Below are 20,317 nucleotides of genomic sequence, written 5' to 3'. Positions count from 1 at the left end.
ATCAACGATGGATAATATATTTGTACTGAATCACTTAATACAAAAGAAAGGAGATGGAAAAAAAGTGGAAAGGAAGTTATACGCGCTGTTCGGGTTAGGCAACAGTTTCCCGAAAAGTGGAGGGGATAATGTTGGTACCAAGGAAAATCTGTACACAATATGATTTAAAGATTCTGTTCTTTGTAACTGCACTGCTAAATTGATGCAATAAATTGAAATGAGGCAAATATACGTTTTCTCACTCTAACATTTTGTATTAGTTCAGCAGTGCAGTTACAAAAAACAGATCTTTAAATTATATCGTGTAGAGATTTCTCTTGGTACCAACATTATCCCCTCCACTTTTCGGGAAACTGTCGCCTAATCGATTCTTAACGGTACTCAAGTGTTAAATTCTTGTATTAATTTTTTCCATATTATGCGTGTTACTTTTTACCACATTTGTTTTGTGTTAAATTTATACGTAAATGAGAGTGGATGATTTGGGCTACGTGAAATGTGTTAAATTTAACACATCAGTTTTTACAGTGTAATAATTATTTCTCTATGTGATTGAAGTTACAAGTACCAAACATTTTTTCTCAGTATAAGTATCATTATTATGAGTTACGCACGTGTCGATGGAGTGAGGATCGAGAATGATTTTTTCTCCACCTTTGTGTCGTATTTAGCGCTCGATCTCACAAGCTTGTTAAGTACAACGTAACGATAATTCGTGAACTTTTCACGACGGATTTGCATCGCGAACTTTCCGCACAATCTTAACAGCAAAAAGAAGATAATATCACGATGCGGAAATATGAATTTCAACAGAAAAGATATGTGTGATTAATGCCTTTTCGCTTAGTCACATGTTGTTGATATGTCGATTTACGCACGGCGTTTCTCAGTCGCGTTAACGTATTCTCGAAATCGTTAAGCTGACCGTTGGCATTAAAATTCTGTCTAGAATGCGGTCTTCGCAAAATTCCCGGATCTACGAAGCTTCGCGTTGGCCAACGTAGCCAGCGTCGACGTCAGAGACGCTCTCTACAAGCACTTTGGTTCACTCAGGTGAGTCTTTCTTTTGTAGTAATTGTTCTCGATGAAACACGGTGACTAGAGTCATGCACTTTGAAGAAAAGGTAAAAGAAGAAAAAGAAAAATAATATTGAAACCATGAGACTTAATGTGTCCGTCAGCCTGGCATTGACGTCAAAACAGATAAAACGTTGTTTTTCCTTTTTTTCTTTCAGCCAAGAGAAACTGAGAGGCATCGCAAGTTATTTAAATTTAGTGCCGCCCGAGGAACGCGAGAAGGATGAGAATTGGTATCGCTTGGATATAGATTTCCTGCGTGAACTTTTGGTAAGAGTCAGCTAAAGAGAAACGTAAATAGAAAGAAAAGAAAAAGAACAAGAGAGATGCTATCGCGTCAGTTTGTTGGATATTGATCAATCAATTAAAATTTTCTCCAGCTAAAACAATTGACGATTCAATGATCAGTCATTGAATGATTAATCAATCATCATATAAGGCAAAAGTGCATCATGTATAAAATCGCAAATAATTTCGTCAATTGACGAAATTATTTATAATTTTATACGTGACGATATTTTTATGTTATTCTAGTCGAAGGAAGTTTCAATCGATCAATGCCCAACACTGTAAAATTTTAAAATTAAAATTAAAATTAAAATTTTCTCCAGCTAAAACAATTGACGATTCAATGATCAGTCATTGAATGATTAATCAATCATCATATAAGGCAAAAGTGCATCATGTATAAAATCGCAAATAATTTCGTCAATTGACGAAATTATTTATAATTTTATACGTGACGATATTTTTATGTTATTCTAGTCGAAGGAAGTTTCAATCGATCAATGCCCAACACTGTAAAATTTTAAAATTAAAATTAAAATTAAAATTTTCTCCAGCTAAAACAATTGACGATTCAATGATCAGTCATTGAATGATTAATCAATCATCATATAAGGCAAAAGTGCATCATGTATAAAATCGCAAATAATTTCGTCAATTGACGAAATTATTTATAATTTTATACGTGACGATATTTTTATGTTATTCTAGTCTAGAAGGAAGTTTCAATCGATCAATGCCCAACACTGTACCGCGCGAGATAGCACAATCAGTTTGCACAATCACGCGGTCGCGCTGAATTCTAAGGTGCGCTTTTTTCAGATATCTCGACACGAGCGTAGGCCGTCGCAACTCGAGGAGCTGAATGAGATGCCACTTTATCCAACCGAGGACATCATCTGGAACGAGAGCGTCGTCCCAACCGAATACTTTTCCGGCGAGGACTGTTTGGCTCTGCCGAAATTGAACCTTCAGTTCCTCACGTTGCACGATTACCTGCTGCGCAACTTCAATTTGTTCCGGTTAGAGTCTACGTGTAAGTAGAAGATGGTTAAAAATGTGTGTCGATCTTTAAATGTGTTATGTGTACATATCGTCACTGCTTTTATAGACGAGATACGACAAGATATCGAGGATGCCGTCAGCAGACTAAGTCCTTGGTGAGTTATTCGCGTCATATTTGGCCAGTTCTTTCTTTTTTGTGTCCTTCCTCGGCGTGCGAGAACGATCAGAGTTCTTTTTCCTCGTTCAGGCGAGCCGAAGACGGCGGCGTTTACTTCGGCGGATGGGCCAGGATGGCTCAACCGATCACACAGTTCGCGGTGGTCGAAGTGGCCAAGCCCAACGTGGGCGAGAACAAGCCGTCTAGGGTGCGGGCTGACATCACGATCAATCTCAGCGTTCGCAAAGAGATCAAAACCGAGTGGGAGAATCTCCGTAAGCACGATGTGTGCTTCCTCATCACGGTCAAACCTCCAAATCCTATCGGTAATTAAGACACAAGCCGTTTCTTGCACAAATGCTGTGACTTGACTGTAATAATAATAATAATTACAGCTCCGTAACAATAATATTAGGTAAATTCAAAAGTCTTTCCTCACAAAAATTGAACAAGTGTCTTGGTATAAAAAAAAGTAGAAATATCAACAAATAGAATGTATAGCCCGTGAAAAGACTTCTGAATTAATTTTATAAGACATAAACTGTGTAATGATAATTATTTGTAACAAAAATTTTGAACATTTATATTATTATTAATAAATACTTATTAGTAATTATTACTAATTATTACTAAAATAAAATAAAATGAAGTAAAAATAAATGTAAATTATTACTAGTAAGTAACAATTTAATTATTTGTAGATAATAAAATGTAGACACAAGTTTCACAATATGATACGCAACATCAGTACACACGAATTCGCGACCAATCATCATGTTGTTGTAGGCACCAAATACAGCCACAAGCTTCCCTTCGTGCCCCAAGTGGGTCTAACCACGGTGCGCGGTTGTGAGGTTGAAGGCATGCTCGATTCGAATGGCAGAGTGATAGAGGATGGCCCGGAACCTAGGCCAATTTTACCAGGCGACTCTCGGACCTACAGAGTCTGGTTGGACTGCAATCAATATCGAATAGACATGGACAACGCCAGTCATGGCGGTGACGATGTCTACGAGGGATTCAATATTATAATGAGACGTAAGCCCAAGGAGAATAACTTCAAGGCGGTGTTAGAGACGATTAGAGAGCTCATGAATACCGAATGCGTCGTTCCGGACTGGCTGCACGATATCATTCTCGGATACGGCGATCCCGGTGCAGCCTGCTATTCGAGGTATTTAAATCGGCGTTCGACTATATGTTCCTTTCGCAGCGCTTTCGATGTGTGACACATTATTCGTGCGACACATTCGGACGATAATTCGATGTGTTGATGATCCACTGGCGAATCGATTAGTCCTTATGATTAATTTAAATGTTCATTTAAACGCTCATTTAAATTTACTCATTGATTTATTCGAGAATGGATGACAGTATAAAAAGAGAAGATATTGTACTTAAAATAATTTGTCTTCACGTGACAGAATGCCGGACGAGATCGCGACGATGGATTTCAATGATACGTTCCTCGATATAGACCATCTGCGAGCGAGTTTTCCTCAATACGATATCAAGACAAATTCCGAGGATGAGAAGAATCTCGTGCGACCGTTCAAATTGATTTTTGAGGATGTCCTGGCGAAGCGTAACAATGAATCCGCAAAGATCATCAAGGTCAAACCGCACGTGCCACCCAGCCGAGGTCCGTACAGAGCGAATGAACCAAAGAAGTGAGTACTTGCTTCCTTATTGAGTCACACAATTAATAACAAGTGTATCAATATACTTTTTTCAACTTATACGTTATCACATTGCAGAAACCAAATCCCTTTCACGCCGACGCAAGTTGAAGCTATTCGAGCTGGAATGCAACCAGGCCTAACGTTGGTGGTCGGTCCGCCCGGTACCGGCAAAACAGACGTCGCCGTACAGATCATCTCGAATTTGTATCATAATTTCCCGAATCAACGAACGCTAATCGTCACTCACTCCAATCAAGCGCTCAATCAGCTATTCGAGAAGATCATGGCGTTAGACATCGACGAAAGGCATCTTCTGCGTCTCGGTCACGGAGAGGAAGCTTTGGAAACCGAGAAGGATTTCAGTCGTTATGGTAGAGTCAACTATGTTCTTGCTAAGCGTTTGGATCTGCTTCTGGAGGTTCAGCGGTTACAGGTGCGAGTTCCCTTTCGTGTGTTGTAAGATCGGAAAAAATTTCGGCGCGCACGTTTGACTCAAACGTATTATTATTCTCTCATTCTAATAATTGCGTTTCATCGTTCATTGACGCGCTTTATCCACTTGTTCACGTTTACAGGAATCGCTGAACGTGAAGGGCGACGTCGCGTATACTTGTGAGACGGCGGGATATTTCTTCATGTATCAGATATCCACGAGATGGGATCGTTTCGAAGCCAGGATCAAGCAGCGGCAGAGCGTGAGCGAAAAGTCCGATTTGGCTTCCATAGTTGATGAGGAGTTTCCATTCCACAAGTTCTTCGATAACGCGCCACAACCGCTGTTCAAGCGCAATAGTTATGAGGAAGATCTCAAGATTGCATGCAGCTGTTACCGGTGAGAGTGCACTCGATAATGAACTGTCGCGAGACAAACTATTGAGAAGCGTTTGCAGAACGGTTAAAATGTATCTTTACGATGGGGGGAGATTCACACATTCGCATAAATTTTTCACGAGCGCTTTTGGATTTTTCAATAGTATGAACATTTTTATAAAATTTTTGAAACACTAACGGAGAGCTATTGTATACGCAGGTATATCGAAAGGATATTCGCACAACTGGAAGAGTTCCGCGCATTTGAATTGTTGAGATCCGGTCTTGACAGATCAAAATATCTACTCGTAAAAGAGGCCAAGGTTATCGCTATGACTTGCACACACGCAGCGCTTAAGAGACGCGAGCTTGTCGACATGGGCTTCAAGTATGACAACATTCTAATGGAGGAGTCAGCGCAGATCTTGGAGATCGAGACCTTCATACCGTTGCTGTTGCAAAATCCTCAGGACGGCTACAATCGCCTGAAGCGATGGATCATGATAGGCGATCACCACCAACTGCCGCCCGTCATCAAGAATATGGCTTTTCAGAAGTACTCGAATATGGAGCAATCGTTGTTCGCGCGTTTCGTGCGATTGGGTGTTCCCACGGTCGACCTGGACGGCCAAGGTCGTGCCAGGCCTAGCATCTGTAATCTCTATAATTGGCGCTACAAGAAATTGGGCAATCTGGCGCACGTGGAACGTAGCCCCGAGTACCTGGTGGCGAACGCCGGCTTTCTGTACGACTTCCAACTGGTCAATGTCGAGGACTTCAACGGTGTCGGTGAAAGCGAGCCGAGCGCTTACTTCTACCAGAATCTCGCCGAGGCCGAGTATTGTGTCGCGGTGTTCATGTACATGCGTCTGCTGGGTTATCCGGCCGACAAGATCAGCATATTGACTACCTACAACGGCCAGAAGCATCTCATAAGGGACGTGATTAACATCCGATGCGCGAACAATCCGCTGATTGGTCGGCCCAACAAAGTGACTACCGTCGACAAATATCAGGGTCAACAGAACGACTACATCTTGTTATCCCTGGTGAAGACACGCGCGGTCGGTCATCTGAGGGACGCGAGGCGTCTAGTGGTGGCGATGTCGCGCGCCCGTCTCGGCCTCTACGTCTTCGCCCGTGTGTCCCTTTTCAAGAACTGCTTCGAGCTGACGCCGGCGTTTGATCAGCTGATGCAGAGACCGTTGAAGCTGCAGCTGCTACCACAGGAGGTCTATCCTACCGAGCGGCCAAACGAGGCCGTGCCTTCGACGGTTCCGATGGAGATCGAGGATATGCCGCATATGGCCAAGTTCGTCTACGATTATTACATGGAGAAAGTCAGCGGCATGAAGGTAATCCCCAGATCGTGTTGTATACATAATTTGTTTCTCACACACATTGTCTCCTCGATGCTAACGAAGACGGGCGGGTTTCTCTTCTCGTTTTTTTCAGGAGTCGCAAAAGATGTGGCAGAAGCCAGGAACCATGCAGACCACGAGCAACCGGCTGCACAAAACCCCTGCCCACCCCGGAGCCGACGACGATACCGACGACGACGACGACGACGACGACGACGACGACGACGACGGCGACAAAGAAGAAGAAGAACAAAGTAAACCCAAAACGCAAGAAACTGCAGAAGAAACGACAGAGACCAAGTACGAGCCAATCAAGAATTTAGTTGAAGATCCACCGAGCGAGGCTGAGGAAGACGCTGCTTGAGCAGCGAGACACATCGCGACGTTACTTGTGCGTGTGCTAAGACTGACACTAAACTGGAAAACGCACCGTTTACAAAAATCGAACAATCAGTTATATAATTTGAAGCTAGAAGAAGCAGCTTTCACTTCCAATATTGAGATGTCAATACGCATCTCGATCATCGAGAGCTAGCTCTGCCAGCGTTCGATTCTTACTAAGAATATGTATTTTATTATTGCAGATCATCGTTTTACTGTACAATAGTAGACTCTTCGTACGTGACGTATTAAAATAAACTATTATTTTTACAAGTGGCACGGTACACGAAACTTTAGTCTCCGTACGCGTTTTGTCTCGACACTTTGAGTCCCGTGTCGTTATCGTGGCTGCTACTCGCGCAGAAGTTCTCGCGCGTTTTCACGAGAACAGTTCGTCTATCTTCTTCTTGGTCGGCGTCCCTTTCCGACGCGCCTCCAGCCTCTGCATCTTCAATCTGTCCGGCTTGTCCGGAGTCCTCCTCGTGACGTTCTGTGAGCCGCTCTGTCGCACGCTCGACGGCACGTAACTGTCGTCAAATTTCATTAGCTTACTCGGCGACTTGAAGTCGGGTTCGTACTCCTCTATGGAAGGCTTGATTCCTTTCGAATTGGGCACGTACTCCTCCAGAATGCTCTCAGGGATCATCGTGGTGGCGCATGGTTCGTACATCTCCAGCTGCTCGATGGAATTCGGCACGTAGCTCGTCGCGACGTCGTCCATGGCGCGCTTGCTGTCAGCGCACAAAGTCGGCGTGTACTCGTTCGATGTTAATCGCATATTTTCCAGCGCGCTCTTCCGACTAGGTACGTACTTGAAGTCCGGAAACAGTCCCGTCGCATTCGGTGCGTCCGGAATGTACTCCTCCAGCTCTTCCGATGCGTTCTCCGAATCGTCAGAGAGCGTGTATTTGCGATTTCTTTTCCTCTTCGTGAAATTCTCGTGTTCCATCATCGCGATAGTGCGCGAGATCTCCGGTTTCTTCGGCGGGGAGACAGGTTTCTCGGGCGTCTTCTTGATGTCGCTCGTTTGATGGGGAGATCTCTCCTCTTTCGTTCGCTTCGTCGCACTGTCGCCATCATCCAAATCCGCTTTGTTCCCTTTTAATGCTCCCTCCTCACTCGTTTCTCGCTTCACCAATTTCTTCCTGGCCGGCGACACGTGCACCTTGATAGTGGGCAACGATGTTGCGTCGCTTGCACATTCCGGAGGATCGAAAGTGTATCTGTAATCGATTATTGTCGAGTTAGAAAGATAGACCAATGAAAGCTGATCGCGGTTGTTGGTGCGAATCTACGGAAGGAAATGTAGTGCAACAAGTTAGAGTGAAAAAAATACATTTGTTTTCTAACTTATTGCTTTGGTGTAGAAGTTCTTCCAAAAAAGGGCAAATCTAGTGTCTGACAATGTCAACGTACGTGTCGAATATTCTCCCGTCTTTAAACTGCACGCGGTGAGTCAGACCCGAAATTATAACGACATAAAAATACAATCATTTTATTTTACCTGAAAAATTCAATATTTACTGCTACAATGATATTTACTTGTTATATTGAGCTAATCGATAAACAACCAGTAAGCTTATGTGTATTACTTGCCGCCGAATAACAACTAAAAATTAATAATTTCTGTTTTAGCGGAACAAAGCAAGTAACACTTAACTGAAATTGATTTCAAGTTGTCGACTAGACTCACCAGAGTTTGATGAGAGTCACCTTTAGGTTTAAAATTGAGAAGGGCTTATATCACCGCACAGCATTCTTCCAGTTTTATGAGAGATTTTGCTCGGAGCGCAAAGGGCGAATCATCACTCGCACGGTGAATTTTGACACTGAACTTCAACATGACAAAAAAAAGAAGAAGGATCCTCACGTGACTTCCAACTGTCGAGTGGATTTCTTCCATTCACATCCGCGACCTTCGCGATGCGAGCCATCACCGCCGCGTCCATTTCGCAGCACCGCACGCTCCAATATCTTATATAACGCCGCCCAATCCTCGACTTGCAGCCACTTGTTGGTGATGACCTTCCGCCTCTTGATCTCCACCGTTTTCTCCTGCACGGTCACCACGGCGGTCGCCAGGCAGTTGTCCGAGGCCTGCGAACATAGACGCATTTGCGATCGCGTACAGTAGCGTTCGAAGAGACAACCGCGTACCGAACGCTCGATATTAATCGCTGTATCGCTCCGCGAGATCAATCAGACTGTTGAGGACGATACCCTGAGGTGTATCTTCTTCAATTAATATTCTATTAATATCTCGAGGTTTATTGAAAATATTTTAAGTGTTACCGCAGCCAGGAGTTCAATGTTAAGTTAATAACGTTCAGTTCAGTCAATTTCGAGTGAATTCGCTTTCAACTATAGTTACTTGAAAATAATTTATTACCTTTCTTCATGTAAGTTAAAAAATAATTTTTTCGTCGATTAAAATTGTCCGAGTTGCTTACAAATAGAATAGAAAAATGAAAAATAACGTATCATTTTTGTCTCTCTGAGCATTAGTGTTCTTTTCTTGCATGAAATTCTCAGCACAAAATAGTCGACACAAAATTTTTTTTTTATAAGACTTCGTCCTTTCACATAACTTCAATTTACGATTGAAAAGTTAATTGTGTAAAAAGAAGCAAAAATATTGCTTTGCATAATTAACTTTCAACTTAAAGTCAATTCAATTTCAACTTGACTTTTTGCTTATGTAATTTTTAACTTAATTAAAGTCAATTCTATAAGCCACGCATATCAATTTTAGATTCAACTCAATTGAGAAGAAAGCGAGTAAAAGCGGTGAAACTCGAGCAAGACAGTCAATCGAGAATTATCGACAACGTATCGACTGTCGCATCAACATTCTCTACCGTATGACGTAGATCGCAGAAAAGTTCTACAGGGTCTCTTTAACCCGAGAGTGGGCGCGTATCGGTCATTTCGATCGAAATATATTTAAGCACATATATGTGTAATAATTAAGTAATAATTAATAAATTACTAATCCGATTATTAAAAGAAACATAATAATTGAAGGAAATAATTTTATCATGTCACTATTTTTTCTTTCTCTCATCTTTTTTCTCTTTACTATTTCTGTATCTAATATGTTTAGGAAACATATTAAACTTATTATATATATGTAAGTATATTAAAAATAAAATCATATTTTTATTTTAACTGCATTAGTAAAAAATGACATTTTTTTAGTTTAATAAAATAAAATAAGAATTTCTTGCTTCTCTCGTTTTAGTTTGATTAACTTAAGCATTGATTTAATAAACTTAAAAGTTTATTTGATAAATTTAAAAATAGAGAATAAATTTTGATTTAATGGCAATATTAAAATTATCACATTATATATTGTTTCAATAATTCAAGTATTAATTTTAATAATATCGCTATTGAATCAAGAATATATACTCCAATTACGCGTGCTGTTGAAAATTTTATTGATTCAACAAAAAAAGAGAGGACCGTCCGTCTAACTATGATATCGGAAAGACAATAGACGTTTGACGTACATCGTGCGACGCGACAGAGATAAAAGACAAACGTTAGTAGGCGCGCTATGGTCTTTTAGACTGACTGCTAAAAACGTATCAAATTTTACAAAGAAATAAACGCGTCTACGCCGTCTACTTCTCCATGCTATATGAGAAAACATCAAAGAAAATTTACGTAAAAGCGAAAATACGATAATGTCAATAGATCAGATGATACAAGTAGAAAACGAAAAAGTACGGGGAAATGACCGATACGCGCCCACTCCCGAGCGTGAACTAAGACACATGATATTTTTTTCTCGACGTCTTTTAAGCGTTCTTCAAGCACCTTCAAGATGTCTTTTGAAGGTTCTGCTATCTGAGGACCGTTCGAGTCTTGCTGCCTGTTTTTCAGCTTGCCACAGCCTCAACAAGGACAAGGTCGCGCGATTCCACGTGATACACATATCCTTCGTCGAATCGCCTTGGAAGTTTCCGCGCTGCGCGTAAATTCCCATTGCGCCTCCATCACCGCGCTGTTATCGCAGACGATACTTTCAGTGATGCGAGACAACGAAGGATGTGTATGTACGGTTCGTGCGATACGCAAAACAACGCTGCTGCGGACAATAGCGTGTTATCGTCTGTCTGACTCGGACATGTCGAGTGGCTTCGCTCGCACGCTCGCTCGCTCGCTTGCGCGCGCGCGCGCGCGCGCGTCTCACGCCAGCTGTTGACAGCTGTTGCATGGTACCTTGATCACTTCTAAATACTGGCCGTCCCGGAACATGTTCTCGCGCTCGTTGGGCACGCCGACAGTGTACAGTGGCGACGGTGGCGGCGGTACGGCGCGAGGACGGCGCGTCGCCTCCTTTCTCCCGTTGACCTCGTCCTGTCTCGCGTTGTTGCCTCGTGCGTGTCTCGCCGGACCATCGACAACAGGCGACGTCGAGAAGCGTGGCTGGCGTCGCGCGCGGCCGCGCGTCGCCACTTCGCTTCTCCCGGCGCACGCTCCCCTCGCGGCGCGGTCAGTGCCGCGCGAATGGAACGGCAGACGCGAATTCGTCCGGCCACTCGTGTGCCCGCGAGTGTGTCCCTTTCCCTTCTCACGAGTCGACGGCCGAGAAGCACGGCGTGAGACTCGCTCTCCGCCTCGTGCAGCGGATAATCGGACAGTGGCTCGCTGTGATCTCTGAGCTGGTGATAAGACAAAGCTTACTCGAGAAGCGTGTCGAGTAACGGATACAAACGCAGAGCCGTGTGAAGTGTGCCGAGTGTGCCTTCCCCGCTCGCGAATAGCGACATTTATATAAATAGAAGTGTATGTTTGTGTTTAGCAGTCGAGCTATTCGAACGAGGTTTGATTCTGTCGTCCCTCGCGCCAGTCCGGATCATCTACGACGAGACTGAGCTTCCGGAAACGATTCGTCAGCTGATCGCCGACGTGAGCTCCGTCCGGATGAGAGAGAGTGAGTCGAGACGATTTAAAGGGTCTCCGGCCAAGTATCTCCTGTATTCGTGGACATTTTTGAAGACGCGTCACGTGAATTGCATCATTTCGTGCGCCATCGGCGAGCAAAAGCCTTCGAGTCTCGTTCGTGCAGATCTTTTCTATCGTGCTCTTCTCTTTTTACTTAAAATTCCTCGCTCAACTTCCATCCAAGTAGAACAGAAATATAACGAAAAAAATGATCGAATCGTAATTGAAAAGTGAGTTCTTTAAGTCATTCTGGTATTATTTTGACGTCATCGTAATTTTTTGTTTTGCCTGGCAGCGATACAAGCTATAAACGTCGTGTCCTGTAGGCGTTATTTTGCGGGAACTTGTGTGTGTGTGTGTGTATTTGTATTGTACACACTAGGTCAGTTCGGTATTCCGTAAACAATTACGTAATTGTTACGCCCGCCATTCGTTTCTTCTCAAAATCGCGTTAATTGACCGGGAAATTTGACTAGCTCAATCGGTAAAGCAATTAAAAGCAGTACAATGCGGTCTGCGACCGTTGGTTGTCCGAACTGACAATATTCATTAAAATGATAACCGTGCTAGAATTTGCAAGGAAATGACGTTATGTTTCGTACATTCGTCTCGCGTAAAATGCTTTGCTATAATGAGCGTTGACGACACACAGCAGGATGCGACAGTAACGGCGGGCTAGGCGACGAATATCGAAGACTGACGGTTGGTAGGAAGTACACCTGTCACGAATGAGATAACGTTTGAGAAGACCTGGACAGAAGACGAGTCGAGAGCATGGCACGTGAGGAAGCAACCACGATTCTCGGACGTTTTCAGGTCTTCATGGAAGACGAGATGGGAGCGGGCAAGGTGTGACAAGCTTCCTAACCTCGTCGAACAAATGTCGCTTGCTCACACTAATTGTACTCTTTCTCCAGCTCGTCACCTACGGGATCGCCAGTGCTGGTTTGCTCGTTGCGCTGCACAGAATCAGACCGGTACGTATGAAGGTCGCGAGTCACCTTCCCGTAGCACGCGATACTCACGTTTCCTGTCATCTCGCAGTTCGCGAGATTCAAGAGGCCGTCCGACGTCCCGTCTCATTTCCTGCAAACGCGCGTTCCCCTGCAGGGTACCGTGATGCACGTGGAGCCGAGCGGCGGTGCTCTACTAATGGTCGATCACCAGCCTCTACTGCCCCTTCCTCGATTTAACCAAACGACGTACTTACCCGTCAAGATCGGCGGCGTTAACATCACGGGCAACGGTACGTATCCAGCCGGCTCTCGACTCGTAGTCACTGTCCAAATGCGTGTCGATCTTCTAGGTTTAAGTTGGCTGCAATCTGTACTCAGTGGAAAACTCATCATGTTTATACCTATAGTCAAGAAGAAGGATTGCTTGGAGTGCACAGTTGCAATGCCACAAAAAGATCAAGTAAGTGGGTGTTTCTATCGATGTCGATTAAACCACAATTTGAGTTTAAACTCTACTCAGACAAACTCAAGTTAATTTAATCAACATAAATAGAAACTTACAACAAGAGCACAGTTCCATGACTTACTTCAACCAGAATTTAACTCGTTAGAGGTCTATCCAGGCAAATTTTGCATAATCACTTATTCATATGCACAAGGAAATTGACTAATCTAATATAAAACGATACAAAACATATAAGATGCATCCTTTGCACAGATCGTGGTTGGTTGATTTTCTTATGTGCATGCAATATATGATTGAGCAAGTTTGTCTGAATAGGCCTTTAATGAGTTAAACTCCAGTTGAAGTAAGTTGTGTGAAGTCAGGCCTTATGCTCGATTTTCCCAATGATTAAAGTCCAGTTTCACAACTTACTTCAACCACAATTTAAACTGTTTTCAAAAATTCAAAGTTTAATCGACATTTAAGGACATTGGTGGAGCCTTACTTTCCAAGTGGGTGCTTCACATAACTCAGACGTGCTTATCGTATTGTTCCTGTGAACAGGATCCATTAAAAATTGGCGAGGAGTTGGTGAGATTAGGTTTAGGTACAGTACACGAAACTGAGGTAAAGCTGACGGATAAGCATGCCTTAGCGTACAGAAGATCTCTAGCAAATGCGCAAAAATGGGCGATACGCAGAAGAAATGGACATTGGCATTTCGTTAGACAGCCTACTGTTTTCTGGAAAACGCAGATGTTCATGATAGATAAGATGAAGTCACTGTTACCTACTTATATAGTGAGACAACTTGATCTTTAAAAAAGTATTTGCCTTGCTTTAACATTAAATTTACAGATTATTGTTCCTTAATTGTAAAGTATATTTTTTGATAGTTTGCATTCTACAAGAATGTACTTAAAGTTTTTTCAATAAAAATGATTTTAATAAACTTTGTTACGTGTTACTGACTTGTAATACCTTTCACGATGTGATGGGATATCGCACATCCTTAGCGCTTGCCCATTTCTTACATATGTCTCATTGAGAAGAGATGTTAATCTCTAAACACACTTCAGTTCAAAGTTCATGAATCATAAAATATAAAAATAATTTTAAACACTTCCATTCTTAAATACTTTTGGTACTTTAGTTTATTTCATCGCAGTGACGCATAGTAGATTTATTTGGTTGTACGATACGTGTAAAAAATCCGAGTATTTAAAAGCCTTGTTTTATTTTTATATTTGTTAAACTGTACAACTTCTTATGGATTACTTTACAGTTCAATATAACAAAATTATTGAGTTATAATTTTGGCGCATATGTGTCACTCAGCTTCAACAGAATCGAGTTCTCTGTTTTACTTACATTGTGTAATGCTGTAACTTGTTCACAAGTTATGTTCTTTCTCTCACCCAACGTACCCACACTTACAGATACGACTTATTTGGTAGATATTCCCTATACCACAATAAAACAGAGTCGTAATTATAAAAATAGAAATAGATAAACTTAACGAAAGATCGCCTATTGTACATAATGAGATACAAGACAACCTTATAGTCGCACATAGAACCATTAGTTATACAGTCAATTACAATGTATCGCTGATTGTTGCTGTTAAATATTAGTTTTTCAATTAATTATTGTAATTATTTAATAATCATTCTGTGCATTCACTCTTGAAACTAAAATAGAGTGCAAAGGCAGAATGTCAATAACTACACTAACGAAGGCAATAAGAAATGTTAAAAAAAAATCATTAGTCTTATTTATTGCTCAAATGAGCTTTTTAATCTTTTTGCAAACGTATAAAAGTAGAATATATAAATATAAAAATTATATGTAGCGCATATACTAAAACAACAGAATCATACGTACATATATATATATGTGTGTATTGTGTGGATAGTAAAATTTGCAAAAACAACAAGATTTCCAACCTTATATATATGTATATATACACACACGCATCACAGACACTAACATTCTCTCTAAATCTATCGTTAATAAGTCAGTGTAATAAAGCTAACAGGCAATGTTCTATATTGCATGCATATATATTGCATGCATTCAGTACTATAACTGTGCATTGAGCGGTTAGTGAGCTTTTGAATAACCGGTACATACTTTTAGATTTGGCCAAGGTTAAAAGTACAAACCAATCAAATTCACAAGTTTACTGAGCGCTTATTGAAGAGTGTTAGTACTTAGTTAGCTTGGTTAACATTGAATGCGTTGTCCATTGTTGCGTTGGCTTTTGTTCCATTCTGGAATGTATATACATAATAGTTTGTTGTATTTGACTCCGTTTCTGAGCAAATATACACGAAACGAATCTATAATTGCATTCAGCAGAAAAAATTGCATTGGAGTTGTAAAATTCGCGATTGATGTGCGTTTCTAGATTCAGTCAAGATTAAGACTTTCATTCTAAATTCTCTTTTATGGACAAAAGTGTTTTTAAAAGTGTTTTTAAAAGTTCTTCTAATTGGTTATTTTCAGGCTACTTTTAAAGACGCTTTTAGCAATAAAAGACAATTCAGAATACGGATCTTAGAGCATACATCAAATTTACGAATTTCACAACAGCAGCTTTCTTTGCTGAATGTAGTCTATCTTTCGCGAAAAACTGACAATCCTATATAACCTTGGATCAATTTTTCATGAAAATAGTATTTTCGAATTGCTAGTAGTATATCGCTTAATAATATTATACTATATGTATGTGTGTGTGTATATGTGTGTCGCTATTTGCTCCTTATTAGGAGGAAGAATTTGTCTTTTTGTTTCTTATCGGAATTTCTTCTCTTTTATTTCTTGTTAGAATCTTGGACGGTTTGGTTACTATCTATTTCACTTTCTCGGATTCGCTTTCTGTGCCTTCGCGGAAGCATCTTGTTCCACTTTCACATTTTTGTCAGACTTTGTACTAGTCTTCGCAGTATTCTCTCGCGTTTTATCGTTCGTTTTGGGCTTCTCATTTGGTACGTTTGACTTTGTATCTGTTTTTACGTTGTCTTTGGCATTCTCGGGTTTCGAGGCTCGTTTAGTTTCCGACGATTTAACTTTACTTTCCGCGGTAGTAGGTTTCTCGGCTTTAGGAACTGCTTTTGGTGCGGCGGTCGGCTTGGGCGTGGTCGTAGGAGCCGCGGTTGGTTTAGGTGTTTTAGGAGCAGCGGTCGGCTTAGGCGTTGTAGTTGTAGAGGCAGGAGTTGGCTTGGGTGTGGCTGGAGCGACAGTTGGCTTTGGCGATGTAGTTTTCTTCGGTGTTGGTTTCGACTCGACCGGCTGTGCTGTTGTTGCGGAATCCGCGTCCCGTTTCACTCTTTGCGCCTTCGCATCTGAAGCAGCGGCTTTCGAAGGCTGTTTCTCGCTCTTGGCGCGAGAAGACATCTTTTCACCGTTGACTGCAAGGTCGGGGAAAGCCTGCTTCAGTGGTACTCTCAAGACATTATTATTCCATGGACTACCGAGCCATAGATAGCCGTTGTGTATATAAGCCGAACTGATACTATTAATCGTATCTGTGTCGTCGGAGGAAAGAATTTCTAAGATGTTACCAGAAGCATCTACTCTAAACACCATAGATTTTGTCATGCTGTCGAAAAATCCTAACATTTGGAACGACCCGATCCAGTACATGATTTTCTCTGCATAGACATTAGGATAATAACGATGAATCAATTCAAATGGCATTTCTATCAAGAAGAGCAAACGCGAAAGCATCTTTCTAATGTTCGGATGCGGCATGAGACTATGCGTCAACAAAGGATGCTCAGGGCTGGTACCCATGACCGTCGTGAAGAGAAAACCACCGTGACCGTCACTATGAATATTGTCTGGAAGACCTAATAAAGCCTCGACAAAGATCTCATGTTGCCCGGCCTTTGGTCCTTTTAAGTGATATTTCAGGATTCGACATTTCGCCGATTCCGCTACAATCACGAAACTTTCGTCGTCGCTCAGTTTAACACCGTTTGCGAATCCGAGATCTCGCAACAGCACTTCATTTTTCTTCTCAGCCGCATTGAAACGCATAAGCCTACAAATTCGAGATAAAAAATAGTTAACATTTACACGTGTGTGTATATACGTATGTATATACGCGCGCGCAAAGGTATTCCTAAGAATCATTTTGATGTTTTTATTACCTTCCTGCTGGGTTACCTAGTAACGTGTGCAATCCCTCATAAAGAGGGAATTCTGCACTGCTATCGGTCCAATAAAGATCTCCATTTTCTGCAACGTCTATGCTGTTGGGAAGTTGTGGTCTTTTGCCATCAATTGGCTTAGTGATATTTATTATGTTTTTGTACTCCTTAGTTGCCATATTTACTTTGTACACTCCATAATAAGTATCTACTATGTATAAGTTGCCTTTCTTATCAAACTTGAATCCCAATGGCCTGCCGCATATGTGTTCTTGCCAAATACCATCTGCAAATTTTGCAAACAAATGTACTATTAACTGTTGCTTTAATATGATTAATTATATATGCTGCTTACAACACAATTACTAGTATATGTTAAAATATATTAGTTATATAGAGCATTCTACAAACCCACATAATTCTAAATCCAAGTGTCTTACATAATATATTGTTTTTCCTCTTACTTTGGTGTAAAAAACGTAATAAAATAAACGTAGTATTGTAAAAAATTTATTTACAATGCAAGAGCACCTTGTTAAATTGCTTCCCTGAATATATGTGTTTAAAATACGCAAGAAATTATCTTACATAGGATAATGAAATTCTTTCATTGCATTCATAATTAATCAGTTGCACATATACTGTATTGTTAATTTTATGCTAATATAATGATAAGCAATATGTATATAAATGATATTAAAATGTACATCTCATACTGACATAATGACAAGCAATATGCATATAAGTGGTATAAAGTATATATTACAACTACGCAGAATGTTAAAGTATAGCTTGACTGAATGCAATTTATCAATTACCAATCAATGTCAAATAAAATTCATCAGTGTCGATTTAATTCGTTGACATTTAAAATATCGTGTTCTCACGAATATAAAAAAAAATTGGGTAAATATGCAGTGTAACGCTCTCATCTTGAATTTTTTACAAATTTTGTAAATTTGTATATTTTAACATATAGAATTGATTTATGAAAGCGAAAATTGCCGCTCATTTTTCGTTTCCTTGTTTTTTTATTTTAATGTTTTATGATGTCGGTAAGTAGGAAAGTGATAACTTTCCTTATAAAACTTTCTAATTCTATGTCAATATATCTAATTATTTAAGTTTTATAAAATAATATATATGATTAAAGCAGAGAAAAGCATGAACTATTCTGTTCTTTATAACAGAGTTTATGCTTTTCATTAAACCCAGACAAAACCAGATATCTGGAAGATATCCTAAGGATGTTCTCAAGATGAAGGAACATTCTAAGAATATTTTTAGGATATCCTGTGAAGATTTGTACTGTTTGGATTTAATCAAAAGCATAAAAGCTGTTATAAAGCAAAAAATATTTCATGCATGCTTTTCTCTGTTTTAATCATATATACTATTTTATAAAATTTAAATAATTAGACACACCGACAAAGTTAGAAAGTTTTATAATGAAAGTTATCACTTTCCTATTCTCTTACTGACATCATAAAACATTAAAATAAAAGAAACAAGAAAACAAAAAATGAGTGACAATTCCCACACAGCAAGAATGTCCCAAATACATCATAATGATTTCTTGAAAATATCGCATATTCAAAATATATCTTTAGGATATTCCTATGATACATTTTAGATACCTTTGCTGTGTAGGTTTTCTTTTTCAAAAATCAATTCTACGTGTTAAAATATACAATTTACAAAGTTTAAAAAAATCCAAGATGAGAGCTTTATACTGCATATTTACGAAAAATTGAGAAAACAATAATGACAAAAAATAAAAATTAAAGAAATTTAAGAGGTAAAAGATGTTGATATATTCAACTCACCGCATTGCTTGCCGACCTTCACGATCGGCACAACGCGATCTTCCTCCAATCTAACGATATAACCGCCATGAACTCCGCTGTAAAGTTTGCCATCATAGGAATCAAAAGATTCCGCACCTTGGACCTCGTCAACGTACAACCGTTCGGCGCCACGTAGCCGGTTCTTCGGACCTATCTTAGGATCGACATTGCGCGGCAGCACTATACTGAAATCGACATACAAAGGTCAGTCGGAAAGTTGATAACGCGGTACAAGATTTAAGAGTCATTAATATATCGCTCGATTTACGTAACAAAAAGGTCATACTTATTTAGACACATGCATCTTCAAGGAAACGACAATACGAAACGCATTTTCTCTTACAACGAACAAGTTACGTGACAGATGTTTACGGGCCGTGTTTGCTTTGCCCCTTTTTTAATTATGCACAGCATCTTGGACGTGTCACGGAGACGGAACACCTTGGAACTAGTACCTGTATTCGTGGAACTCCACATACGGCGGCAGGCCCGGCAGGAACGTCACCAAGGCCAAGAACAGACCTACGTAGATGATGAAACTGCCGGTCGACTTTAGATAACCCATCCTTACTGCGACAACGACAGTTGTCGATCGCGACGCCTGTTGGTTACCGTCCTCTCCTCTATCCTGCGATGGAATAACCACTGTCGCGCGAGCACACCACAATTGTACTGCACTTTCAGCTTTATAATAATCCCCTCTCTTTTTGTCGCTATTACGCTGTTACTGGACGTCAGCAAAAACAACAAGTGTGCCTACGAGTTCCTTGCGTTAATCACTCGCGCGATCGATCGACGGCGATTATTCGAAATATCGAATCGGCGCGGGACGTACGAACGGACGGTAATTCACGGCGGAATCCAGATGCGCAGGAAGATGCAGTTAGCAACAATGATGATCTAACTGTTTCTACGGCACGCACGGATAACGGCACCCGTGCACCTAATGGCCGTACTATCCGCTCGCGCGTTAGGTCACGGTGTCCTAGCAAGTGTGTCGTCGTCACGACGTCAAATGTATGCCACGCGGCAGAAAAAAAGAAAAAAAAAAAGAAAATCATCGGTTCCCGTCGCGACGATCCTTGCTGAACGGCATTAATTAGATCGCAATCGGGCAGTTCTGGCAGATAACGCGCATCATTGCACATTCACATGCGTTCGTCAGCTAATTATATCTTGATAAAAAACACATATGCAGTCG

At 40.8% G+C, this 20,317-nt stretch overlaps 4 protein-coding genes across 8 annotated transcripts in view; 2 read left to right on the top strand and 2 right to left on the bottom strand.

Annotated features, from left to right (window-relative positions):
• The window catches only part of LOC116841045 (RNA helicase aquarius), a 33,420-nt gene extending 26,388 nt beyond the window's left edge, over positions 1–7,032 (top strand). For all 5 annotated transcript variants that reach the window (XM_032808549.1, XM_032808548.1, XM_032808550.1 and 2 more), the window contains 11 exons: positions 950–1,053; positions 1,236–1,347; positions 2,185–2,398; positions 2,474–2,522; positions 2,615–2,850; positions 3,311–3,698; positions 3,949–4,194; positions 4,282–4,639; positions 4,782–5,038; positions 5,237–6,371; positions 6,472–7,032. In XM_032808549.1, the coding sequence (XP_032664440.1) occupies positions 950–1,053; positions 1,236–1,347; positions 2,185–2,398; positions 2,474–2,522; positions 2,615–2,850; positions 3,311–3,698; positions 3,949–4,194; positions 4,282–4,639; positions 4,782–5,038; positions 5,237–6,371; positions 6,472–6,741 (3,369 nt within the window). In that variant the 3' untranslated portion in view covers positions 6,742–7,032. The remainder of the gene's footprint in view (positions 1–949; positions 1,054–1,235; positions 1,348–2,184; positions 2,399–2,473; positions 2,523–2,614; positions 2,851–3,310; positions 3,699–3,948; positions 4,195–4,281; positions 4,640–4,781; positions 5,039–5,236; positions 6,372–6,471) is intronic.
• On the bottom strand, positions 6,932–12,568 carry LOC116841054 (muscle M-line assembly protein unc-89-like). The gene is made up of 3 exons (XM_032808562.1): positions 10,986–12,568; positions 8,629–8,855; positions 6,932–7,981 (listed from the first exon to the last, which is right to left on the bottom strand). The coding sequence occupies exons 1-3, from the start codon at positions 11,019–11,021 to the stop codon at positions 7,138–7,140; spliced, it is 1,107 nt and encodes a 368-aa protein (XP_032664453.1). The 5' UTR covers positions 11,022–12,568; the 3' UTR covers positions 6,932–7,137.
• LOC116841056 lies at positions 11,758–14,068 on the top strand. The gene is made up of 6 exons (XM_032808565.1): positions 11,758–11,941; positions 12,364–12,560; positions 12,629–12,688; positions 12,756–12,957; positions 13,018–13,127; positions 13,677–14,068. Exons 2-6 carry the CDS (start codon positions 12,486–12,488, stop codon positions 13,932–13,934), a joined length of 705 nt encoding a protein of 234 aa, XP_032664456.1. The 5' UTR covers positions 11,758–11,941; positions 12,364–12,485; the 3' UTR covers positions 13,935–14,068.
• A 262-nt stretch (positions 14,069–14,330) lies between these two features.
• On the bottom strand, positions 14,331–20,103 carry LOC116841047 (adipocyte plasma membrane-associated protein-like). The gene is made up of 4 exons (XM_032808555.1): positions 19,572–20,103; positions 19,096–19,301; positions 17,270–17,555; positions 14,331–17,160 (listed from the first exon to the last, which is right to left on the bottom strand). The coding sequence occupies exons 1-4, from the start codon at positions 19,679–19,681 to the stop codon at positions 15,972–15,974; spliced, it is 1,791 nt and encodes a 596-aa protein (XP_032664446.1). The 5' UTR covers positions 19,682–20,103; the 3' UTR covers positions 14,331–15,971.
• Positions 20,104–20,317: the final 214 nt, after the last annotated feature.

This window comes from Odontomachus brunneus, unplaced genomic scaffold (assembly GCF_010583005.1).
Source record: "Odontomachus brunneus isolate Ranch 3 - 2012 unplaced genomic scaffold, Obru_v1 Obru_scaffold_013, whole genome shotgun sequence".
In the NCBI taxonomy this organism is placed as follows: Eukaryota; Metazoa; Arthropoda; class Insecta; order Hymenoptera; family Formicidae; genus Odontomachus; species Odontomachus brunneus.
The sequence above is the reverse complement of the archived record's forward strand: the minus strand, read 5'-3'. Positions and strand labels throughout refer to the sequence as shown.